This window comes from Phoenix dactylifera, unplaced genomic scaffold, assembly GCF_009389715.1.
Source record: "Phoenix dactylifera cultivar Barhee BC4 unplaced genomic scaffold, palm_55x_up_171113_PBpolish2nd_filt_p 001348F, whole genome shotgun sequence".
NCBI lineage: Eukaryota > Viridiplantae > Streptophyta > Magnoliopsida > Arecales > Arecaceae > Phoenix > Phoenix dactylifera.
In genome coordinates this window covers 12,175-36,533 of record NW_024068676.1, presented here as the reverse complement: position 1 = coordinate 36,533, position 24,359 = coordinate 12,175, and the positions used below count along the sequence as shown (strand labels likewise).

Sequence of the window (24,359 nt, the reverse complement as noted above, 5' to 3'; positions counted from 1 at the left end):
ATTAAGTACATGTGCAGGGATCTAATAATAGGTCTCTAATCAGTCATAGTATGCATGTGTTCCTTGCCTTAATAGTCGCACAAACTCAATATGAAAATACATGTGTATTTGCTCAGAAAAGAAAGTAATAGAATAAATCAAATGTAAAAACAAAATCTCTCTTTTTTTTTTTCATTCTTTTTTTTTTTGCAAAATATTTCCCTCCCCCTAACTTAAACATTGCATTGTCCTCAATGTACTAGATACAAGAAAACTATATATGAGAGACAATAGAGAAAATAATATGGAAAAGAAGAGGTATACATTGAGCTGTTGATATCCAGAAAAGAAGACCTACAAAATAAGAAGAAAACTAAAAATAAAAGAAAAAATAATTCTAACTAATATACACATTCCTTTGCCGTAATGCTCAGTCATAAGAAGGCTCCTCCAAGAAAAAGAAGTTCTCTTCATCGGCAAAATTCTCAGAAAAAGGTTTTAACTTGTGTCCATTTACCTTAAAAGTATTACCATCCTGCGGACTCTCAATCTCAACCGCCCCATGTGGAAAAACAGTTTTTATAATGTAAGGACCTGTTCATCTCGATCACAACTTACCAAGAAATAGATGTAAGTGGGAATCGTATAAAAGAACTTTTTGCAAGATTCAAATTTTTTTTTTCAAAATTGATTTATCATGTAAGATCTTCATTCGTTCTTTGCAAATTTTAGCATTATCATAAGCATCTCTGCGAATCTCGTTAAGCTCGTTCAATTGCAATTTTCTAGCTAGACCGACATCATGTAAATCAAAATTCAATTTTCTAATTGCCCAATACGATTTATGCTCTATTTCTACAGGCAGATGACACACTTTTCCGTAGACTAGCTGGCAGGAAGACATGCCAAGAATGGTTTTATATGCAGTACGATAAGCCCATAATGCATCTAATAGTTTCAAGGACCAATATTTTCGTTGGGTTCACTGTTTTCTCTAAAATACGCTTGATCTCCCTATTGGCTAACTCTACCTAGCCTCTAGTTTGCGGATGATATGGGGTAGCAACTCTGTGAGTGACACCATACTTTTTCAATAAGGTCTCGAAAGGTTTATTACAAAAGTGCTTTCCACCATCATTAATTATGACCTTAGGCATCCCAAATCGTGAAAAAATATTTTCTTTTAAAAACTTCAGGACAGGTTTGTGATCATTGGTCTTAGAAGCGACAGCCTCTACCCATTTGGACACATAAACGCCGACTAAAATATACTCATATCCAAAAGATGGTGGAAATGGGCTCATAAAATTAATACCCCAACAATCAAAAATCTCGATAACAGTAATGGGCTGAAGAGGCATCATTTGCCTACGGGTTAGACTTCCAATATGTTGACATGGATCATATGTCCTGCAGAACTCGTGGGCATCTTTGAACATAGTAGGCCAATAGAAACCACAGTACAAGATCTTTGCAGCGGTTTTCTTAGAAGCAAAGTGTCCACCACAAGCATCAATATGGCAGAAAGAGAGTATGCTTTGTATATTATGATCTAGTATGCATCGTATGAAGATTTGATCATTACAATACTTAAACAAATATGGTTCGTCATAGTAATAATTCTTCACCTCGCGCAAGAAATTTTTTCTATCTATCGACCCCCAATGCTCCGAAATTCGGTTCGTAACAAGAAAATTTACAATATCAGCATACCATGGTATAGTAGAAAGTGCAAACAACTGCTCTTCAGGAAATGAGTCCTTGATGGAAAACTGTGACACCGAATCATGAAAAACTAGCCGTGATAAATGGTCAGCAACCCATTCTCTACTCTCTTTTTATCTTTGATAGTGATGTCAAATTCTTGGAGTAGAAGTATCCATCGTATTAAGCGTGGTTTGGCCTCTTTCTTATCCAGCAAATATTTTAACACTGCATGCTCCGTGAAGATAATAATAGGAGAACCAAGGATATAAGAGCAAAATTTGTCTAATGCAAATATTACTGCAAGCAAGTCCTTCTCGGTGGTGGTGTAATTCATTTGAGCATCATTTAAAATTTTGCTTGCATAGTAAATGACATATGGCTTATTATCCTTATGTTGTCCTAGGATAACTCCTATCGCATAGTCGCTAGCATCGCACATGATCTCAAAAGATAGTAATCAATTGGGTGGCCGCACGATGGGTGCAGTGCTAAGCATAGACTTCAACTTTTCGAATGCATCTTGATAGGTTTCAGTCCAATTGAACGGTGTATCAAGGGATAGGAGGTTATATAATGGTCGAGCTATGACACTAAAGTCCTTAATGAACCTCCTATAAAATTCGGCGTGATCTAAAAATGATCTAACATCTCTAACCATCTTGGGTGCAGATAGATTAGCGATTAAATTGATTTTAGCTCCATCAACTTCCATGCCTTTCGATGAAATAATATGTCCTAGGACAATTTCCTTTGGCACCATGAAGTGGCATTTCTCCCAATTCAGTATCAAATTTTTTTCCATACATCGAGCTAAGACTGCTTGTAAATATGACAAGCAATCATCAAATGCGTCGCCAAAAATGGAGAAGTCGTCCATGAACTCTTCCAAAAACTTCTTTGAGCATGCATCTTTGGAATGTTGCAGGTGCATTATACAACCCGAATGGCATCCGACAGAAAGCAAATGTGCCAAAAGGACAAGTGAAGGTAGTCTTCTCTTGATCTTCTGGTGAAATCTCGATTTGGTAATATCCAGAATAGCCATCGAGAAAATAATAGAAATCGTGCCGTGCAACTCTCTCCAACACTTGGTCTAGGAAGGGTAGAAGGAAGTGATCCTTCCTTGTGACCAAATTCAGCTTTCGGTAGTCGACACACATGCGCCAACTCATTGGGACACGAGTTGGGACTAGTTCACCTTGCTCATTCTCTACTACCGTCAAACCCGACTTCTTAGGAACGACTTGAGTATGGCTTACCCACTTGCTATTGGAAATTGGGTAAATAATACCCATGTCAAGCAACTCGAGGCCTTCTACCTTAACCACATCTCTCATCGTAGGATTCAACCTTTGTTGCATTTGCCTTGTGGTTTTGGTATAGTCCTCCAAATATATCCGATGCGTGCAAATTAAGGGGCCAATCCCCTTCAAGTCGGCAATAGACCACCTTAGGGCTCCTTTATAATTCTTTAGAACTCCAAATAATTTTCTTTCTTGGGCATGATCAAGATCAGACAAGATGATTATAGGAAAAGTATCCTGGATCCAAGAAAGGCATACTTGAGTTTCTTCGATAAGGATTTTAACTCGAGCTTAGGCGCTTGTTCATGGGTTGGTACTATCTTTGCCTCTCGAGGTGGCAGCTGTTCAAAATCTTCTACTTTTGGTCTCCAACCATTGATCATCATGGCATTCGAACTGTCCATACTAGGTGTAACTAACAAATCATTTCCATCGGTGCCATGAGAACACCAATTAATTAAGCCATCGCTGGATAGATCGTTAAATGCTTCAGCTAACAAATATTCTTCCGCGATGGTTTCAACCCAATCAACCTCCTTACTCTCTTCGTGATCATTGGGTTGCTTGCACACATTAAAAATGTTCAGTTTCAGCAACATGTTACCAAAGAAAAGCTTCATGACGCCATTCCTACAATTAATCAATGCATTACAAGTTGTAAGGAATGGACGTCCTAAAATGATCGAAATCTGAGACTGTGAGTTCGAAGCCAGATGTGTGTCCAATACAATAAAATCGATAGAAAAGTAGAACTTGTCTACTTGGACCAATACATCCTCGATAATCTTCCTCGGGATCTTGATTGACCTGTTAGCTAATTGCAAAGTAACGGAGGTTGGCTTCAACTCACCTAAACCAAGTTGTTCATATACAGAATATGGCAACAAATTCACACTCGCCCCTAAATCTAACAATGCTCGCTCTATCCTAAAGTCGCCTATGATGCATGAGATGGTTGGGCAACTCGGATCCTTATATTTAGGGAGAATGTTGTGCTGCAAAATAGCACTCATATTTTCAGTTTAAAATGCCTTCTTCTTAACATTTAATCGGCGCTTGATAGTACACAAGTCCTTCAAAAATTTGGCATATAAAGGTACTTGTTTGATTGCATCAAGAAGAGGTATGTTGATCTTTACTTTCTTAAAAAGCAAGAATTTCAGAATTAGGTTCGAGCTTTTGCAACGGCCTTAACCGTTGTGAAAAAGGTGGAGGAAAAGAGCATTCGACTTTCTTGGTAGAAGTTGGGACCTCAACTTCTTCTTTGCCCTTTTCATCGGCTTTGGGCACATCAGAATTAGAAGTGACTGGCGGTTTCAATAGGACAGTCTGATCAATGACTTTTTCATTACGCAAAGTCATGATGCTCTTTGCATGCTCTGTATGCGAACTAGAAGGAGCCGTATTATTACTACCATGCACTTGTGGGTTAGTTTGGGGTTGAGCTGGAAGCTTACCCTTCTCCTAGGTACTTAGGACGGTAGTCAACATTGACAATTGTTCTTTATATCTTCAAAATTTCGAGTATTTTGAACATTGATATTGGCTTGACCTTGTAGAAAAGATTGTATAGATTGCAAGGTATCCTCGATATTCGATTTTTGAGAGGGAGGTGATGCAAAACTAGGATGTGCAGGTGGAGGAGCTGAATGGTATGACTGCTAAGGGTGATCGTTTCTCTACTTAAAATTCGGATGATTCTTCCAACCAGGGTTATAGGTATTCGAGAATGGATCATTATAAGGCTTCTGGTAGGAGTTTATAGCATTTGCTTGATTGTGCAAAACTTCCTTGAATGCCGGTATGGTGGGGCAATCTGTAGTGGTATGACCAGATATGTCGCAGATCCCACAACACTCGTTTCTGAGCTTTATAGTCTTAACGGGCTCGACCTTCCTAAGTTCAATCTCTTCTACCTTCCTAGTGAGGGTTGCCATTTTAGCATGAAGATCATTCTCAGTTCTGAAGTTGTAAAGGCCACCCTGCGTAGAGCTAGTAGGCTTGGGCAAAGATTTATTGTTTCTATCCCCGTTATCCCAAAGTTGGGCAGTCTCAGCAAGGGAATCCAAATACTCCCATGCCTCATCAGGTTATTTTTCTAAAAATCTACCATTGCACATGGTCTCTACAAACTGTTTCAACTGTGGAGATAAACCTTCATGGAAGAAGCTAATAGTTCTCCAAGTTTCGAACCCATGATGAGGGCATGAGAGAAGAAGGTCTTTAAATCTCTCCCAATATTCATAAAAAGTTTCATTGTCTTTTTGTTGGAAATTGCAGATACATCTTTTCAGAAAGTTGGTCCTTTGTGCGGGAAAGAACTTTTTCAAAAATTCTCTCTTCATATCTTGCCAAGTTCTTATTGATCTAGGTCGCAAAGAGTTTAACCATGTTTTGGCCTTATCCTTTAGAGAGAAAGGGAACAACGTCAGCTTGAGGACATCCTTAGTGACGTTTGGCACTCTAAATATAATGCTCAATTCTTCAAAATCTTTCAGATGAAGGTAAGGACTCTCAGACTCTAATCCATGAAATTTTGGTAGTAATTGAATTACCCCTGGTTTGATGTCAAAATGTCCTACATTATCAGAAAAAATTATGCATGAAGGCTGATTAGTTCTAGTAGGTTGTAGGTATGTCTCAAAGTCATAGCGGGGGGTTCATAATCTCGATCGGGGTGACTCCCCGCATCTTCATTTAAATCAGTCATCTCACAGGGTGTAAAATACTACGAAGAATTTTAAGATTGTGTCCCAAGAAATTGTCAAAAAAATGAACGACTCAATCGACCGGTGTCATCCCTATTCCACTTTAACATATAATTATTATTATTATTATTACTTTATTTTATATATATATATATTTTAAAAAAACTGAAACTTACCTAAACTAAATCTCTAATTAAATCTGAAAATATACTAATAATTCAGCCATTCTCCGGCAACGATGCCAAAAACTTGATGCGTTCGCAAAACTACTCTCCCAAGTGCAGGAGAATCGCACAAGTAGTAAAACTCGGAAGTCCGAGATCGATTCCTCAGGGAGCGATCTATGTATTATTAGTGTAATTTCAGATGTGATTTTTGATGGCTTTTAGAAGTTTAGAGAAACTAATTAATAGATTAAGTTCGATAATATGGAAATGGCTAGGGATACATAATCCTCCTTGACAATATTACTTTTAGCAAATAAACTTGACGATTCTCGATTAAGGATCAAATAAATAAAATAGTTCTAATCATGAAATATATCGATTGAATACATGAACTCAACTTCTAAGCATTCATTGTATCGGTTATGTCTACGACAAATCAAATATCGGAGCAATTCGTGCATCAATAAATATAAACTATAACAAATCTATCTAATAAATAAATATGAGAGAATCAGAACATATGAAAAGTTGTAAATCAATTAAAACCAAAGTTCAGAGTTTACTTCATGAGAGCAATAAGTCAAGGGTTCTTCCATCGCCCTTGACCAAGGAAGTTAGCCGGCCATTGACATGAAAATCTCCCCTCTTCTTTTCTTTTTGGGAAAAACATAGCTTCCTCTGTTTTTTATTCCTATTTATTCAAGGAAAACCTCTCCAAATTTCAAATAAACTTCCTAACGAATCAAAACGGACCCTTGAATTTTGCTGGGAGTGGGCAATCGTTCGAAATGCACCTCCCGGCTGGCCGCGGGATAACCGGACGTGGAGGGAAGAGGCAGACGGCTGGGAATGGAAAAGGTAGCTGAGACGATCGCGAATCCGGAAGACGCGCGGATGGGTACCGAGATGCTCGCAAACGGGAGATTTCACGCGAACAGCTGGAATCTGGATGAGATGCGAAACCTGTGATGCATCGCGGGATGCTGGGAGTCGCGTGAGACGGGCGGAAGAAGAGGATTGCATGCGGACGGCCGGGAAGAAGCTAGGATGCGGATGGATGCGGATCCGGATGCTTCGTGTGATGCTAGGATGTGTTGTGAACGGACCGATGAATGGACGTGGAAACCTTCGAGAGATCGCAAACTTCGAAAGCTGCAGACTCGGACGCGGAAGGGTGTTGATCGCGGGAGCTGGGATCGGTTGGAACGCGTGGGAGCTGAACTAGAAGATCGAGACATGGACTTGAAAGCGAGCTGATTGCGGGATGCTAATCCGGAAGCTGATTCGGAAGGAGATCCGAGAAGAGCTGGGCGCAGAATCGTGAGAGCTCGGATGCGGGTCCATCCTGGATGGCAAGATACGGAAGAGGAAGCATGGATCATGGGCTCTGGAAGAATGAAGCGTTGTTTCCTTCTTTGGGCCACAAAAAGATGCGAACGCGGAGACGCGTGGAGGGCAGATCCAACGCGGAAGAAACTGAGATGCTTGGGCTCGCAGACGGTGAAGATCACTGATGGGAAGGGTATGCTGTTGCTGCATGTGGCTGCACTTAATCTGCTAATGCTCCTTCTAGTGTGTAACTGGGGCTGACCCCATACGGTTGACTGTTTACCTACGGTGATGCATCTTTTTGAACCCAATGTATATTTCAGCTTTGATTTTACGATCATTTGCACTCAACAAAAATATAATATTAAATCGGCAATTTTGTCATTATCGGTTAGCAATAATACTAATTTAAGCGGTATGTAGATCGTACTTTTGTGCTTTTATCATATGTCAAGGCAAGTAACTGTGAGATATACAAAACCACCTACTAACTATCACGAATAGTATCAAAAAGAGGAGTTCCACTGCTAGGTATTAATTTGGCATGAGCCTCAAGAGGTATAGAAGTAACCTTGCCATTGCTATTTGTTAATCCATCTCTAAAAATGAGATTAGATGCATATTTGCCTGTGATAAATAATACCCATCAGAGCTTCATGTAATTTTAAGATCCAAGAAGTAAGCCAGTGATCTCAAGTCTTTCATTTAAAATTCTTGAATAAGATACTACTTGAAACAAACTTCTTCCCTCCTCACCAACGTTTAAATCATCTTATCATTTTTTTTTGGATTGGATATCCAGTTGTTAACAAATCCAAATATCATGTGCAATAGGGCACCATTATGGTTTTATGTCTAAATTCTATTCTCTACATGGCCATAGAAGGATTAGGTCAAGTTCAGATTGGGTTATAAAAAGATATCATAAAAATCATGAAGTCTTTGGGTCTTGTTGGAGCATAAATCGAGATTCTATCGAGCATCAAACATGTATCTTGAAAGATTAATCAAGTTAAAAGCATTTATACTTTGATAAACTAATTATAATATATCCAAAAATTAAATTATGACCAACAAGCACTTAATAGTTAACAATACAATAATAATTAAAAAATTGAAAAGATATACTCAAACATATTCAAACATGTGGCCGTTTTTACTCTTTCCATCCCATTAAGTTTTAAACTAAAATTCCCATATACTAAGAGATATATAATTCAAACTAATATGTTTTATATATAAATAACCTGTTAATTAACTGGGATCGAGATTTGGTCCGTCTAAAAGCCCTAGGAGAGGACCCACATGCAACCCATTTATCGGGGTCTAGGGTCGGGTTCGGGGTCGGGTATGGGTCTAGGTTAGGACGGGTCTGTAAATGGGTTTGCGGATTGGAGTGACGGATTGGATCTCACTTGGATCCGTTGAGTTGGTTGGATAGATTTATTCGGGTCCAACTTGAACCCGACCCGTTTACATGTCTCCTAAGTTTCCAGAAACTTCTAACGCTGAGGGGAGGGGTGCTTTCGTCGTTTCGCCGGACCCTCGTGATTAGATACTTCGCTGTTCCTTCAAAGTAGCGCGCGGTCAGCGGAGGTTTGGTTGGGGAAGAGAGCGAGAGCGAGAGCGAGGTCTCCAAATTCCCAATGGCGGACGAGGACTACAACGACATGGACATGGGGTTCGTCCCCTCCGCCTTCTCTCTCTCTCTCTCTCTCTCTCTCTCTTTCTCCTGCTTCTCTTAGTCTTGAGGGATTGGTTTTACCTTTCGGTGTTTCCTTGAGGTTTTTTAGTATTGTTGTTGAAAGATTTCCTTACTCTTTTCACGCGAGTTCTTTCCTCAATCTATTCGATGCAAGATATTTCTTTTGATTTGTTATTTCGGTAGACGGAGTGTTAGAATCTCTGAATACCATGAAGGGGGATTAAAATTTTAGGGTTAGGGTTTAGTTAATTGCATGCATGGAAAACTTGATCTAACTTTAGTGTTATGCATGATTTTGACAGAAGGGGAAAGCGAGTTATGAATCCCGATATCGAATTTGGAATCTTCATCTTGTTATATCTCTTTCTTTCATTTTATGATCTCTTCTTAAGTTCAGATTTTAGCAAATTGAGCGTCGGTTTTAAAATTTCAGCTTGAAGTTTGATAATTTTCGAATCAAGTCGACACATTTCATCATGATTTGGCTTGAGGATATCTTAGTTTTAACGTAATTTGGTTCAGTAGTGAATTAGGGTTCGTGGTCATTTGAAAATCTCCAAAGACGGGGGAATTTTGATGAGGTCATTCAGAAGGAACACGACTTTGACTTGTTAGTGATGCAGAGCAGTGTAGGAACATTATTTGTTAGTATCCCAGTGGACTGCTTTAATAGTGCCATTTGGTTTATTTTTACCAAGTAACCATAAATCAGTAGGAAAGTTTTCTACTGTGTTCTGTTGTTTTTGAGGTCAAGTCTTAAAGAAAATTTAAGAAAAAATCCTGCAAGCTGGGTGAATTGAGTTTTTATGTATTCAAGAGTGGATGATTAGTGTTGAAGGATGAGTAAAACTGTTGCCTTAAGTGAAATTCTGTATGGAATTATGAATGGAGTAAAACTCCAAAAAGATGGATGAATTCTTGCTGCTGCATGAAGAAATGAGAGTGTGTCGCTTTTGCTAATAAGCTTTGTGACGGAATTTGGTTATACGTGATTGGTAACTGGTAAAAGACATTGAATGAAAAAACATGAACTATTGGGCAGTGTGATGCAAGGACCATTGTTGATGTTTTAGTGTTCAAAATCATTTAATCAGAAAAATGTAAAAAAAATAAAAACAAAGGGACATCATCCTTTTCCTGATTTTTTTTATATCAATATTTTGATGAGTTTGATATCTCATGTTCTTCATGACATATGCAACAATATAATTGATGGCATGCTCGTGTGGTTAATGTTTGACATATCACCCAATAAAAAATATTCTAAACATATCAGTGTCGTTCGACCACTTAGTAGTCACCCATATAAAGGGAAGTCTGTTGTTCTTTCTCTATCTTTTACTTACTTTGCCTACATTTCTCTCTTTTTTTCATTCTTTTGTCCCTCTTCCTTCTCTCTCTACCTCATTCCTTAACCTTTCTTTCCCAACTTGTTCTTCTCAATATCTTTGTTGCTAAAAAACAGTTTTCACATTCGAGAAATTGGTCATAACTTTCCCCCTTCTCTTCTTGTTGTTCTTAAAAAGTTAGACATCCCATGTAAGTCAAACCAGCCGTTCACGGTACACAATACATAATTGCCACCACTTTTTTTTGCTGAAAAGTAAAAAAATAAAAATGAAACTGAATGCATTTACCACGAGGGCAGTTCAACTACATTAGTCCACTGGATTTGCAAGGGACAGCAGGTGGCTACAGGGTTTATAACTTGCTTGGTCAGTTGAGACATCGTTTAAGAGCTTGCATTATATATGTAGAGAATCTTTCGAGATATTTTGGTTCTCACTAGCATCATGACTGGGAGCTAGAATCATTCTGGCCTAGTTGCTCGAAGCATTTGTACTCGTCATACAGGTTTTCGTTTGTATCTCAGGATTTTCTTATAATGTTTGGTGACATCTGGATTAATTTCAAATACTCGAAAACCTCAGTTTTTCTTGTTGAATAAAATCCTGAATTTCTTCAAGGCTTTGATCAATGTGAAAAGCAGCATCAAGCTGTCTTTTGGATAATTTCACAATCTCTCTCTCTCTCTCTCTGAAACCACATTTTGATTAAAATAGCTAAGCTTAGCATCTTTCATGAAAAATGAAACATCATGAAAGTGTGGCAAAGCTGAACCATAGTGGTATCAATCTCAATGATGAAGTTAATTTATATGCATGCTGTCAGCTTAAGATCAGGCCGTTCTCTTATTCACTGTAATCTCAAGATGGAAATTCAGATGTGGTTGTTTTTCCTACAAGACTTGATGCACTCTCTTCACCTTATGTAGAATTCAGAAAGCATGCACTTTTTTTACAGAACTGAATACAAAAACGCAAACAAAGAGAATATTGTATTTGGAGCATCTAATGCTTTATAGTTGTGGTTTCTTCACAACTAATATAAAGAAGATTTGGGTGTGACTATTAAGCTATTGGAGCACTTCTGGTTGAGTAGTTCATTATGATGTTGAAGTTAAATATTCCTTTCTTTACATCACTGACCTAAAATGGTATCTGAAATTCATCAGTTCCATTTTATTAATATTCATTGTTATTTTACTCCCATCAGTGTGTTATGGGTTTTATATCAGTAGACCATTCTCATTAGGTGTCTCTTGTTGCAAATGGATAAATTTAGTAATCATCACAACTAAGTCATGGTTCTACTCTGTGACGTTTTTGAGCATTCCATCTCACTGATTTAGTAAGATGGCTTCTGCAGATATGAGGATGAGCCTCCAGAGCCTGAGATTGAGGTATGGATATATTGGAAAAAGCACTAAATAAAGATTCTCACTTGTGTTGAGTTCAAACAAGTGAAGATGTTGGCTGGTAATTGTACAGGAAGGAGCAGAGGAGGAGGATGCAGATAATAGCAATGAAGAAATTCCTGATACTTTTGTAGGCACAGGAGCTGAAGAAAAGGAGGAGCAAGCACCAGTGGAACGACCTCGGAGAACTACGAAGTACATGACCAAGTATGAGCGTGCAAGAATCTTGGGTACACGTGCTCTTCAGATTAGGTTTCCACCCACACTTGTGTCATAACATTTAAATATGTGTCCATTGAATATCAGGGTATTAAATTTGTTGTGGCATTTGAACTTGATTGAACAGCATGAATGCTCCTGTGATGGTTGAGCTGGAGGGGGAGACTGATCCACTGGAGGTAAGCCCCTTGGTTGAGCAGTGGCACACATAAGTAGATACATTACAGCATAATTATAAACTTTTACATGATCACATATTTAAAAATTCTCTGTATACATGATTTTTGTATCTATTGCTATCATAATTAGACTATTATACTTGCTCGCTCGAGCTGCCTGATCTTTTTGGGCCAAGGCAACATCGGCTGGACCTTATTTGCAAACCTAGTGCATTAGGGGTGGAATAACCTGTAGGCCTCATATTACTCAAAAAAGACAATTGCCAATTGGTAGATTGTACATGATGTGTGAAACTATTGTGAGAGAGGGAGGGAGGGAGGTTTCAGGAAATGAAATAGGTGTTGAAAAACATATGGTAAACACATTGGAGAGCACCTGCAAATTGGTTTCTAGTAGTTCCCACTTTTTTGCCCTTATTTTATTACTCTAGCGGTTTCTGAATATCTTCAGGTGTTAGTTTTGTTGCTTGTGCATTTCTCTATTTTAGGAATTGAATTGGATTATTTGGTCAAGGTTTTTCCTTACGAATACTGGTTTGCATGACGGTGTTTCCCTGGAGACTATAAATATGATTTCTAATGTTTAAGGCTCCATGAGTGTGAAGTTGTATGGCACCATATTGTGGATAATATTCCTGAATGGCAATTGTCATTAATTGCTTTATGGATCTCTTATCAAGGTATAAAGACTTACTGAAGTTCTATGGGGCAAGCATTTATGGATAATTGATTTTAGGTCTCATGATATGGTATCAACCAATCATGGCACCTAATGTAAACTGTTAGGGAAAAGCAAATTTCTTACTCCTTGGTTGCAATATCTTTCCTGGCAGTCTTTTAGATTCTAAATGTCTGGAAATATTATGGAGATTATTTTTTTGGACTATTATAAATCTATTAAAAGTTTGTAATTTGTTCGCCTGACTCCTGACTGTTATAATGCCCCAATAGAATGATTTACGTGCATGTTCTATATTGACATGCAACCAGCCATACTTTAGTGATCACAAGTTAACCTGGCCTCGGAAGTACCATGATCACTGTTTATGGCATAGCATAGTGCAATTTAACATAGTGTTCGCTTTGTTAATGAATGCTCTTTTCTGATCTGGTAACAAACTTGTTTTGTTTTATTTTATTTTTTGGCTGGCATGGTAACTTGGAATATTCTCTTATATTGACGGGAGCTGTACACTTACGTGGTTGCCCATCCATTTTATTCTTCATTGTTTTCAGATCGCAATGAAGGAGCTTAGGGAACGGAAGATTCCTTTCACCATTCGCCGGTACTTACCTGATGGAAGGTATGAATGATTTGTATTTATTTTTCTGCCAGTGAAATCAAGAGGCAGCTCATCATCATGAATAATAATATTGAACCATTATGTGACACTGGCAGCTATGAAGATTGGGGAGTCGATGAGCTAATTGTGGAGGACTCTTGGAAAAGGCAAGTGGGTGGTGACTGATGGCAAATACATAAATTGTAATTACTCTATACAACTTACTGTGATCTCCATTCGAGAGATTGCTAGTTTCCTCTAGTTTCTAGTCACGGTTTCAGTTCTATAGATAGATCGATGGCAGATATATTGAAGTAGAAAACTTCGTTGATGGAAGTATACTTCATTGTATAACTATGGTGGTTTCAGTTCTATGGATAGATTGTCAGCTACGTCTGGTTTCTACTCTTGGTCTGGTACTGAAGTTTGGAGGTTTTGCCCATGGGATCTATTCAAGGACCTTAATGGGTGGATTAGTGCTATATATGATTTATTTGCAGTTGCTATATATGATTTATTTGCAGTTCGCTGTTTATCTTTAATTGCAAACCAACACTGCCTGGGATCAAACTGGGAACCTCTCCTGAGCTCAACTGCTGCTGGGAGAGGTGCCAACCAGCACTTGAACTCGGTGGCTCGAAGTATATTGTTTCAGTGAGTATTTTTTTGGTTTGTCAACTGTATGCTTGTTTTCCCCGATTGCTATCATCGGATCTCTCCAAATTAGTGGATGCGCTCATGGAGATGAGCACGATTTACTTAAATAATTTGTTCATGTCCTGTGAAGAAAACTGTGAACTTTAATGAATCTACGAGAGGAGGTAGGAATATTAATATCCAATAATAGTTACGTAATGGGATGTTGTAATGCCGGGGGAACAAATGCTGTAACTTGATGATGACAAATATTTGAAGTTTCAAGAGAATCCTCAAATAAGTGATTGGAGGCTTGTATGTGTCAGAAGAGTGGATACCACAACGCAGTCAGATTGAATATTTTAGATCAAATATTATTCATTACAGAAAAGGCCAAGTTTCTATCAACTATGCAATGCCCTACTATTGGCATCTCTCTTTTTCATAAAAGTTTAGGGTTCAAATCTTGAATGGTGCATCTCTAGGCATTCGAATCTAGGTAATTTATCTTATATAGATCTCCCTATCTTTCTTGAGAACTAAGAAAACCACTCAATGATCTTAAAGAACTAATTATCAACAAATTTTTATTAGTTTATAATTTCATGAATTATTTAATTGATCTATTATATAAAGTCACTAAAAAAATCGTTTAATATAATCAATCATTTTTCGAGTCCTATTTAAATTTTGCCCAAAGTACCAAAAAAGAGTTATCTATTGCTTCAGATTTATATGACATCAACTTTTCAGAGATGAGAAAGAGTTGATATCATCCTTAAAAGTGATTTACATAAAAGTACTTATAGGCTATGTTTGAATGTTGAATAGCTGTCTCTTAAGTAACTTTTTATCCATTCATATTCATTCTCTAACCAGCCAACCACTTCATTCGCTATCCGGTTGGCGTTCCTATGGTTAGTAGAACAAAATTGTGAAACGGTGAAAAAAAAAAAGAGTATCTAAGCGACGAAGTATGATGGCCCAAGAAATGATGTGAGATCTGCGACGGGCCTCTAAGCGACGAAGTATGATGGTTGTCAAGCTGGACATGGAACGGGCTTATGATAGAATTCGGTGGAGTTTCTTGCGACGCGCTTTGGAGTGCTTCGGTTTTCATGAGACCTGGATTGTGTGGGTGTTGGGGTGTGTCCAGGGGTCGAGATTCTCCATCTTGATCAACGGCACACCCTCCCCTTTCTTTAGGTCTACTATGGGGCTTAGACAGGGATGTCCTTTATCCCCATATTTGTTCATCATCCGTTCAGATGTCCTGTCTCGGGCTCTGCAGGGTGTTTGTGCTAACCGGGAGCTAGAGGCATTTGTTCCCGCCCCAGGGTCTAGGTCTATATCGCATCTACTATTCGCAGACGATTGTCTACTCCTGGCCAGGGCGTAGATAGAGGATGCACGAGTACTCAGGAGAGTATTAGCAGAGTACTGTGCTATGTCGGGTCAGAAGGTAAACCTTCAGAAGTCAACAATTTCCTTCAGCCCTAGCACTGAGCATAGGGTCAGACAGGAGATTCGGGGGTTACTTGGGATGCCGGATCAGGACGGGACCTGGAGTTACCTGGGAGTACCCATCACGGGTCGGAGGTTACGGGTGGCGGAGTGTTCTGGTCTGGTGCAGAGGATTCAGAGTAGACTGGAGGGTTGGAGGGCATCTTCACTCTCCATGATGGGTAGATTGACGCTGATTAGGTCAGTGCTAGCTTCCATGCCTGTCCGCTTCATGGCCAACACAGTAGTTCCGAAAATAGTGCTAATGAGGATTGAGCGGCTACTTCGGAGCTTCCTGTGGGGGTCGTATGGAGGGGGTCACGGAATGCATCTAGTGGCATGGGAGAGCGTCTGCCCACCAGTGAGTGAGGGTGGCCTCGGAGTCTTGTCTCTGGTGGAGCGACGTGAGGCGCTGATTGCCCGACATGCAGCTCGATTCACGCTGGAGCCACAGGGTTTCTGGAGTCAGACCATGGCTACCAGATATGGCCGTACTGGCACTACAGGGGCGATTCGCAGTGGGCGTCGCTGTTCATTCATGTGGCGAGAGATCGCCAGATATCTTCCCACGGTCGAGGAGAACACTAGATGATTGATAGGCAATGGGCAGAGTATTGATGTGGTTGGTGACCCATGGGTGGGTGCCCTACCCTTGAGACTCTAACCGACTATGGTTGACATTGAGGCAGTGGAGGGACTGCGGGTCTGTGACCTCCTTGTCCCGGGCGGGGTTGCCTGGGATGAGGTTAGGTTGGGTCACATGTTTGGGGCACACTTGGCTGAGAGGGTTAGGTCCCTTCCGATCCCGGGGTATGTGGGTCCGGATACCCGGGTGTGGAGCACGTCATGCAGGACCGGAGTGAGGGTGGGGGACCTCTCCCGTGTGCTCCGGCCAGAGCATGAGCCAGGGCCGGAGTGTGTCTGGGTCTGGCGCCTAGGCCTCCATCCGAGGGTCGCACTGTTCTTATGGAAGGTCGCCTGGGTTCGGCTTCCGACAAGAGCAGTATTGAGCGAACGGGGCTTAAGGATGCCCCTCGAGTGCGGGGCATGCGGAGCTGATGAGTCGGTGGACCATGTACTGTTTCAGTGCATATGGGCGAGGGCGGCGTGGTGTGCGGCGGGGCTGCCATGGGAGGGTTGGACCCGTGGGGACCAGTTCTTACGAACTATCCGCTGGTGGTCGGGTAACCCATTGACACGCCAAGAGGCGGTTAGAGCGACCTGCACAGCATACCAGATATGGCTGGCCAGAAATGCTCGAACCTTTGGTGAGCAGAGCAAGTCGCCAAGGCTCGTGGCGGAGAGCGCCCGGGCGCAGGCGGCAGAGATTAGTCGTGCTTCCTCCTTAGATGGACTTTTGATAGCTCGGGATATCTGGGGTTCCCCTTCTGCCTCGGCAGCTTCTCACACGGTGTTTTTCACCTGGGAGCCCCCACCCCCAAGCTTCCTCAAAGTCAATTTTGATGAGTCCGTGCTGGATGGTGGCACGATAGGTAGAGCGGGTTTTGTTATTCGGGACCCGACCTCCAGGGTAGTGGCGGCGGAGGCTGTCAGGTATTTGACTGCACGGTTCCTGGAGCGGAGCTGAGAGCTGCCTGGGCGGGTCTTTGACACGCTCAACATGTGCTCTTAGCTAGATCAGTCATCTTGGAGGGTGACTCGGCTACGGTCATTAGTTGGATCCAGGGGGGGTCTGAGAGCCGGTGCTGCCGACCATCTCTTGATCCGCGATATCTGGTTGATGATGAGAGACGGAGGGGTGGTCCAGGCGAAGCATGTGTTTAGAGAAGCCAACGGGGCTGCGGATTGGGTGGCCACGTATGTGGCTAACCATGCCGGTAGTACCTTATGGGCTAGGGACGGGGAGCTGCCTCGGGAGCTCCGGAATGTTTTGTTTTCCGATTTTATTGGGTGTATCTGTACACGTGTTGTATAGATCACCCGGTTTAGCAAAAAAAAAAAAGAAAAAAAAAAAAAAAGAGAGTAAAGACAGAGTAAGACTTTTTGATGGTAAAAAATATTTCACCTTTCTAAACAATTCTAATCTAGTTCAGAACCTTTTCAGCTATTAACTATTAAATTTATTCATTTTTGAGTAGTGTTTGATTGGTCAGCTAGATAACTTTCTTATCCCCACCCTTTAACCAACATACAAATTATGTGCATTGGCCAAAATATGAAATATCCCCTTGTTTTTCCGAAAAAAGTTACATCTAATATCAACCTAAATCAGGTCGAATTTGAACCTGGCGGAAAATGTTTAAAATAGGACTGATTTTATCATACTAGCAACAATGAACCGGATTTCATCAGAACACCGCATTTAAGCGGGCTTCGGTAGCACCACCCCTACTATGTAATATTTTCAAAAAGCCAGGAAGAAGAAAGAGGAAAAAACAGTAATAAGGAAGGAAAAAAAAAAAAAAGAACAGTCCCAGCGTCCATCACTAGGGTTTTGGCGTCTCCCACATAATCACCCGATCAGTCTCTAGATCTCTCCCTGCCCATTCTCTCCCCTCATCCATGGCGATTCCCGGCCCCTACTCCGGCGTCAGCACCCTCGCCTTCGTCAGTCTCTCTCCCTCTCTTTTTCTCCTTCCTCCCTCCCATGCTTTGTTCGGGTTTCGTTTCTGAATCCCTCTCTCTATGATTGCGAACTTTGATAGGTAGCTCGCGCATCGGCGTTCGCCTTCGGCATCGTCTACGGGAGCATGAAGCTGTCCTACCTCCAGGTATCAGATTGGAACCTTTCTTTTCATCCTCTATCCATTTGCCAATCGTTATCCATTTTTATAGCATGATATCGGGAGAGAAATATCCTGTTATCTGCTGGATCTCGGACTGGAATGATGTGATTAGATTCATATTTTTGTATTATGTTAGATCAAGGCCAGCATCTTTGATCTAATTCTTTTAAGATTTTTTTATGTCATTTATTGGTGTGCTTATAATTATGGTTGCTGCTCTTGCTGTTATATGCATCATGCTGGATTATTCAGCCAAGATTGTGTTCGCATTGCGTGTTTGCAGATTGTTTTAAACATGTGTGTCATATGAGAAGTGCTTGTTGTTTCTAATTTTCCATCTGAAGGCATCCTCGTTAAGTGATGGTATATTGATGACCATGACTTACTCACGAATTCTATCGAGGATAAATCAGATAACAACTACAAAACAGATTTTATTACCATATTGTTGCTTGTAAAATAGTCCATTTATTGTTTTTACTTTTGATATTTTTTGATGCTGGTAGCGATGATGAGTTGGCATCTCACATACAAATTTCTTTGTTTTTCTTTTTTTGGGTTAACTTCGATGTAGAATGACGATTAGGTACAGATATACACACAAGATCAGTTAAACCTAGTAATAGTACATTATTTTTAGGAACTTCCTCCATCTTGCTTATAGACTCACAGGACTGTTACTTATCCATTGGGAAAAAAAATTCCACGTTTTTGGACTCATTGATATACATTGTCGTGGGGGACCATATAATTATGAGGAAGATATACACTTTGATCCTCTCAACTTTTAGTGAGAAACACTTAGCCACCAAAACCTTAAAAGGTGTCAATTAGCCAATTTATGTATCAATTCTGTACAGTGCATTATTTGCCCCTTAATGCCGTTAACAAATAGTTTAGAAGGTTCACAAAAAATTAACCAAATTGAAAGTATCCACATTCTCAACAGGCCCATAAGCCAGCATTTCCTCATACATCTTCCAGATTCCATTGACATCTTGTTTCTCAAATGCTATTCCAAGCATGAATTCGAATTAATATGACCTCATAAATTTCACAAAGAAAGCATCATTATCTTATGAAGTATCGTTACTAAATTATTAAATCTTACCTTTTATAATTATGTAAGCATAATACCATGTCCTGGAGTACACTTAATTCATAAGGCTAACAAACTGAACCATATGATGGGGCTAGGTTGGGTTTCAAGGAGCTATTGAGTCAGGTTAGGCAGAGTCTGATTGTTGCTCTGTCGAGACTTGATCTTAACCTGATACGAAATTGACATGAGCAATCAATATGATATGTGCTCTCTAGAAATGCCTGTTGATGGTTGTGTTAGGTTTGGTTTTAGCGAGATAATGTACATATCAGCTGGGCAGGTCTGGCCCAATGAGTTCTCTTTGACAATTATGGTCAGAATTTGTCCAGTGCTGAGTGTCAGTCTCATGGAAATTATAATGTTTTTTTATCATTTGTTATATTTTAAATAACATATAATGTATTCATGGCAGACCATTTTTTCCTAATAGGTATCCAAGGAATCATTTTATAATAAATTGGCGAGCATTTTGTCACACATGATATGATTGGCTTAGTCATCCTTAATCTTTTTTAATTGACTAATAGAAGATATCATAATTTACTAAAAATTATTATTTTCAATTTTTAAAATTGTCATTATGCATATTTATAAAAATACTATACTCTCTTTCTAATTATAGGGGAGAGACACCCAGCAGTGAGGAAGAATATTATAAGATAGCAGGCATTACCTAAAAATTTAAATATTTAATCATGTATTTTGATTTTGTTCTAAAGCAAAAGGATGATTTGGAGAGGAGAGTCCCCATGTCATATGAATGTTGTTAGTGATTTGAAAGTTTTTAATATCTATCGCTTCCTGAAATTTCAAAATTTATAATTTGAAAATTAATGACTAATTGTTCTATTGGTCAAAATCCCCGCTCCTTTGCACTCCTTCCTTTTCCTCTTCTTGCTTTCCTTTCCCCCCTTATTAAGCTCCTTATCTCCTATATTAAAACCCTCCTTTTTCTGTCTTCCTCATCATTGCCTTCATCATATCTATCTTATCCATCTTAAAGATGATGTTGCTGCTCAAACCCTTCTTTCTTTTCCAAACATGCAAGCTTTTGTCTTCTTTGCTTTTGGTCTTATTATATAAATAAGGTCTCAATGCATCTTTTGTTTTTTTATTATTATGCATTTATTTCTTATCACTTGTGTTTTTCTTAGCACTCATTGATCGTGCTTTTCTTTGTCATGATGGAGACTTGGCTGTGAGGATCACATAGTGTCATAAGATTGAAATCACAAATTGCGTTGGGCTTTAGCCTGTATGAGACGCTGTAAAGTGAAAACACTGATGAGCTAGGGGATAAGTTCTCTCTTGTTGGAGGGGATGTAGCGAGTAAGAGTGTAAATATTTGAGTTTTTTTGTTTGTATATTTACATAGTTATTCAAACAATGAAGAATTAGATGTATTATGGAGAGTATTAATTTTATTAGAACATGACACACACACACACACACACACACACACACACACATATATATATATATATTAATTTTGAAGTTTGATATTTGTTTCTGAATAGGGAAATAGGGTCTTATGTCTTCAGGAGCAAGTTTTGCGATATTGATCTGTAACAGCCTAGTATTGGGCATACCATATAGGACTTGATGCAAACACAATACCAACACATGGTATAGTTGATGTCTCACCTCTAGCAGCATATCATGTTTTGATATGGTATAGAGGTGTACCGTACTGTCCTGCATAAGCTATCGGCATTGTGCTTCCAAACCTTGTTTGGAAGTCATATAGTAGTTATTTTGCAAAGCACTTTGTTTGGTTTTAGGATTGTTTTGTGGAGTCTTCAAGTCATCAGAGAGGCTTTTAGAGTCATCTTTATTTATTTAGTAGGGTTCAATCAATCAGTGTTGTATGAAATGGGAATCAGATTTGGACACATTCAAGTGTCTGACTCAGCAAGAGGAAAAATGGAGATTTGGGGATATGTAGGATATAATATAATTTTAATTAAATAATATAACTTTATACCTTTTAAATTCATCTTCTTACTCTAATCTAAGCAACTCCTTCCTTTTTGTCTCTGCCTATTCTTGAGCTTCCTCCTCTTTAATTTTTCTTCTTTCCTTCTTGCATCCTCTTCATCTAACTCATCTCTCCTCGCCTATGAAAGAGGGTTTTGTGGAGTCCATCTCTTTGTTCGCACTTCTTTAAGCTTATAATGTTAATTATCATTTCTTGTCATATTTTGCTGATATGAATTGATGCAATAGGATTTTTGAAGCTTTGATTTGCTGAGTTTATTCTATTTTCAATTTATTTAGCTTGATTTGCAGTTTTTAGTCATTATTTTGCTATTTTGGTGAGTTTATTTGATATATGATTGAGATTGGGCATCAAATATAATATTTTGAGGGAGGGTTTATCTGAGGGAGTAAAGTGGCAAATTAACTTAGATGTCCGACCTTAGGATTAATTAGCATATAGGCCCTTTATTAAAGGGCCAGCCAATAGGAAACTGAAGAAGAGGAGAGACAAGTGGAAATGGGGCAGATGGACGTCACAAACCCCTTAAAGCTTAAATGATTATATGCATTGATCCCTCCCCTCTCTCTTGTCTCGACCCTATGGCTGGCTACCATTAAGGAGTTGTTGAGCATGTTGGCTCATATTTCCTCTTCCTATCAAAATTTGTTTTTCTCTATTCCCCTCTCCACTTTTCTTTCTTCCTGCTTATCCTTGTAAGTTCTTTGTCTGCAACTTGCTTTGAAACTTATTTCAGATTTAGATCCCCTCAAACCCTAAATTAAGCCCTGATTATAGAGGACTACATTAGGAACTAAAGGTACTTGTCTAGTAGGATTGTGGGATGCCCTTTATTTAAAGGCATCTAGCAAGGTTGTGGACTGCCCTATTCTTTCCCTTTTTGAATGGCTTGATTTGTTATACTTTTTGACCTATCTCAGAACAAATGATTTTATTGGAGCTTGGAATTGGTAGGAACCATGTTTTTTTCCTGTCCTTTTCTTCTTTTTAATTACTTCTGTTGATAATAGTAAATTTAAATTTGTTAGGTAACCAGCAATGTTTATTTATTCATGGATTGGACAATGAAACCATGGAAGAATATTCGAGTAGCATTTGACATGGGCATTTCTTTTTAGTAAAATTTTTATCTGAAAGAGTTTAAAATATAGATGTGGACTTTATATATATATATATATATATATATATATATATATATATATATATATATATATATATATATATATATATATATATATATATATATATATATATATATATATATATATATATATATATATATATATATATATATATATATATATAATATCAAATTCTTTACTAACCCATCATTTTTTTATGAAACTAGATTGCGCACGAATTGGTGCCCAATTTATAATCCCATAGAGGTTATCAAGAAAGAAAACTCAATTACTGCTTAACAACAGCCACTCTGTTTTCATTTTTCTTTATTTTTACTATTAATGTTCATAGCAATTTGATGCTCTTCATGATGATTTTGGATATATTGTTTGGTTAAAGGAGTCAGACATATTTAGTTTGTATCTAGAGTATGGTAGTCATTTCTCATAGACACTGTTTCAAATAGGATTTTTTTTTCATCAGTGTGTTACCGTGGATCTGCAACATGGATTTTTATTTTCCCTTCTTTGAAAGTGTTAAACCTTGAATTATTGGCTTGTATGGCATGTCATGCAATCTACCACAGGTCAGGGAACATTAAAGCCATTCAGTATATTATTGTAATGGGTTGGAGACACTGCACACCTTTCGGTCTAATCTTGACTTTACGATTGGTGTTTGGTGACCTTACAATTGGTGTTTCACTGCTTGATATTAGGAAAGCTTGAATGTTTCACAAAACATTGTCACCTTGTCACCATTTTTACTTCCCAAAGGCATATTAAAATAGTCATTCTTTCATTTTTCCATAGCTCTAATTGTTAGTTTATTCCACTCCAAGGTAATTTAGCCACAAACAACTTGTTTACCTCCATAGCATTCTTCGTGGAAATATGGCATTTTCACCAAGGTATCTTGTTCATATTAGACTGTTAAAAAATTTACATCATAAGTACATGATCTCACACCAATAAACAACTGTAGTGAGCAATAACCTGTTTCTTCCTTTTTCCAGGCAAAGGCAAAATCTCATAAAAAAGCGGAGGCAAAAGGACACCATTGAATTGGAAATACATATCTCTGTCTCTTGATTCACAAGGACATGATTTGAGTGTTTACTTTGATTGATTGCGGCATCATGCTTGTTCCTCCTTTCTTTCCCAAGAAAACTGCAAGGAGGATGGTTGACATTTATCCTGTTCTGATAAAAGAGGAGTTGGTATATGCGAATTTGAAAAAAATAAAAAAGAAAGATGACAATTTTAAGTGTCTCTGTTATGGAGCCAATATTTGTAGTTCCTTTCTTACTATTGCCAGTGCACCTTCTCCCCTTATTTTGACATATTTTCATGAGCTTTACATATTTATGGTGCTGGAAATTTCTTAAGCTCTGGGAGAAGTCGGCCCCATAAAGATTTTGTGATGCTAAATCTGGATTTACTTACGACACTACCACCAATGGCTTTGCTTGAGGCTGGTTCGAATGGCAAATTGGTTCCATCAAGGTCTTCTGTAATTGACACTCAAAGCAGGCTTGAATGATGACTGCATCGAAGTTTTTTGGTTCTTGAATGCGCAAAATTTCATCAATAGAATCCTGACAGCAAAACTTCACTCAAGTGAATAACCATGCCAAGATACGTCAGGTTGATCTGCCGAGTGATCATGGATTCTAGTATTGCATTGACTTCTTTTGTTGGAATGAGTTAAGTTAGTTTTTTTTAATGCAAATTTAGAAATCATCTATATTATAAACATCATGGATCATTAAGTTCAGAGTTTGTGCTCAAATTTTCCCTGTGGGATTCTATTAGAGTTTCATTATTGAATTCTACTTGATTCTTTATTCCTAAAAATTGAATTCACTATTGTTTATCCTCTAATTATCCGGCTGAATATAATGTTATCCATG

At 38.8% G+C, this 24,359-nt stretch overlaps 1 protein-coding gene, 1 long non-coding RNA gene and 1 other non-coding gene across 3 annotated transcripts; all 3 read left to right on the top strand.

Annotated features, from left to right (window-relative positions):
* The first annotated feature begins 5,180 nt into the window (after positions 1 to 5,180).
* On the top strand, positions 5,181 to 5,289 carry LOC113461701. Its single transcript, XR_003383988.2, has one exon. It is a non-coding gene; the product is annotated as a small nucleolar RNA R71 (small nucleolar RNA).
* Positions 5,290 to 8,705: 3,416 nt separating this feature from the next.
* LOC103716333 (DNA-directed RNA polymerases II, IV and V subunit 6A-like) lies at positions 8,706 to 13,848 on the top strand. Its single transcript, XM_008804288.4, has 6 exons — positions 8,706 to 8,875; positions 11,609 to 11,642; positions 11,731 to 11,909; positions 12,004 to 12,055; positions 13,292 to 13,359; positions 13,455 to 13,848. The coding sequence occupies exons 1-6, from the start codon at positions 8,841 to 8,843 to the stop codon at positions 13,522 to 13,524; spliced, it is 438 nt and encodes a 145-aa protein (XP_008802510.1). The 5' UTR covers positions 8,706 to 8,840; the 3' UTR covers positions 13,525 to 13,848.
* Positions 13,849 to 17,890: 4,042 nt separating this feature from the next.
* Positions 17,891 to 23,791, top strand: LOC103716334. The gene is made up of 3 exons (XR_605506.4): positions 17,891 to 18,045; positions 18,144 to 18,209; positions 23,463 to 23,791. It is a non-coding gene; the product is annotated as an uncharacterized LOC103716334 (long non-coding RNA).
* Positions 23,792 to 24,359: the final 568 nt, after the last annotated feature.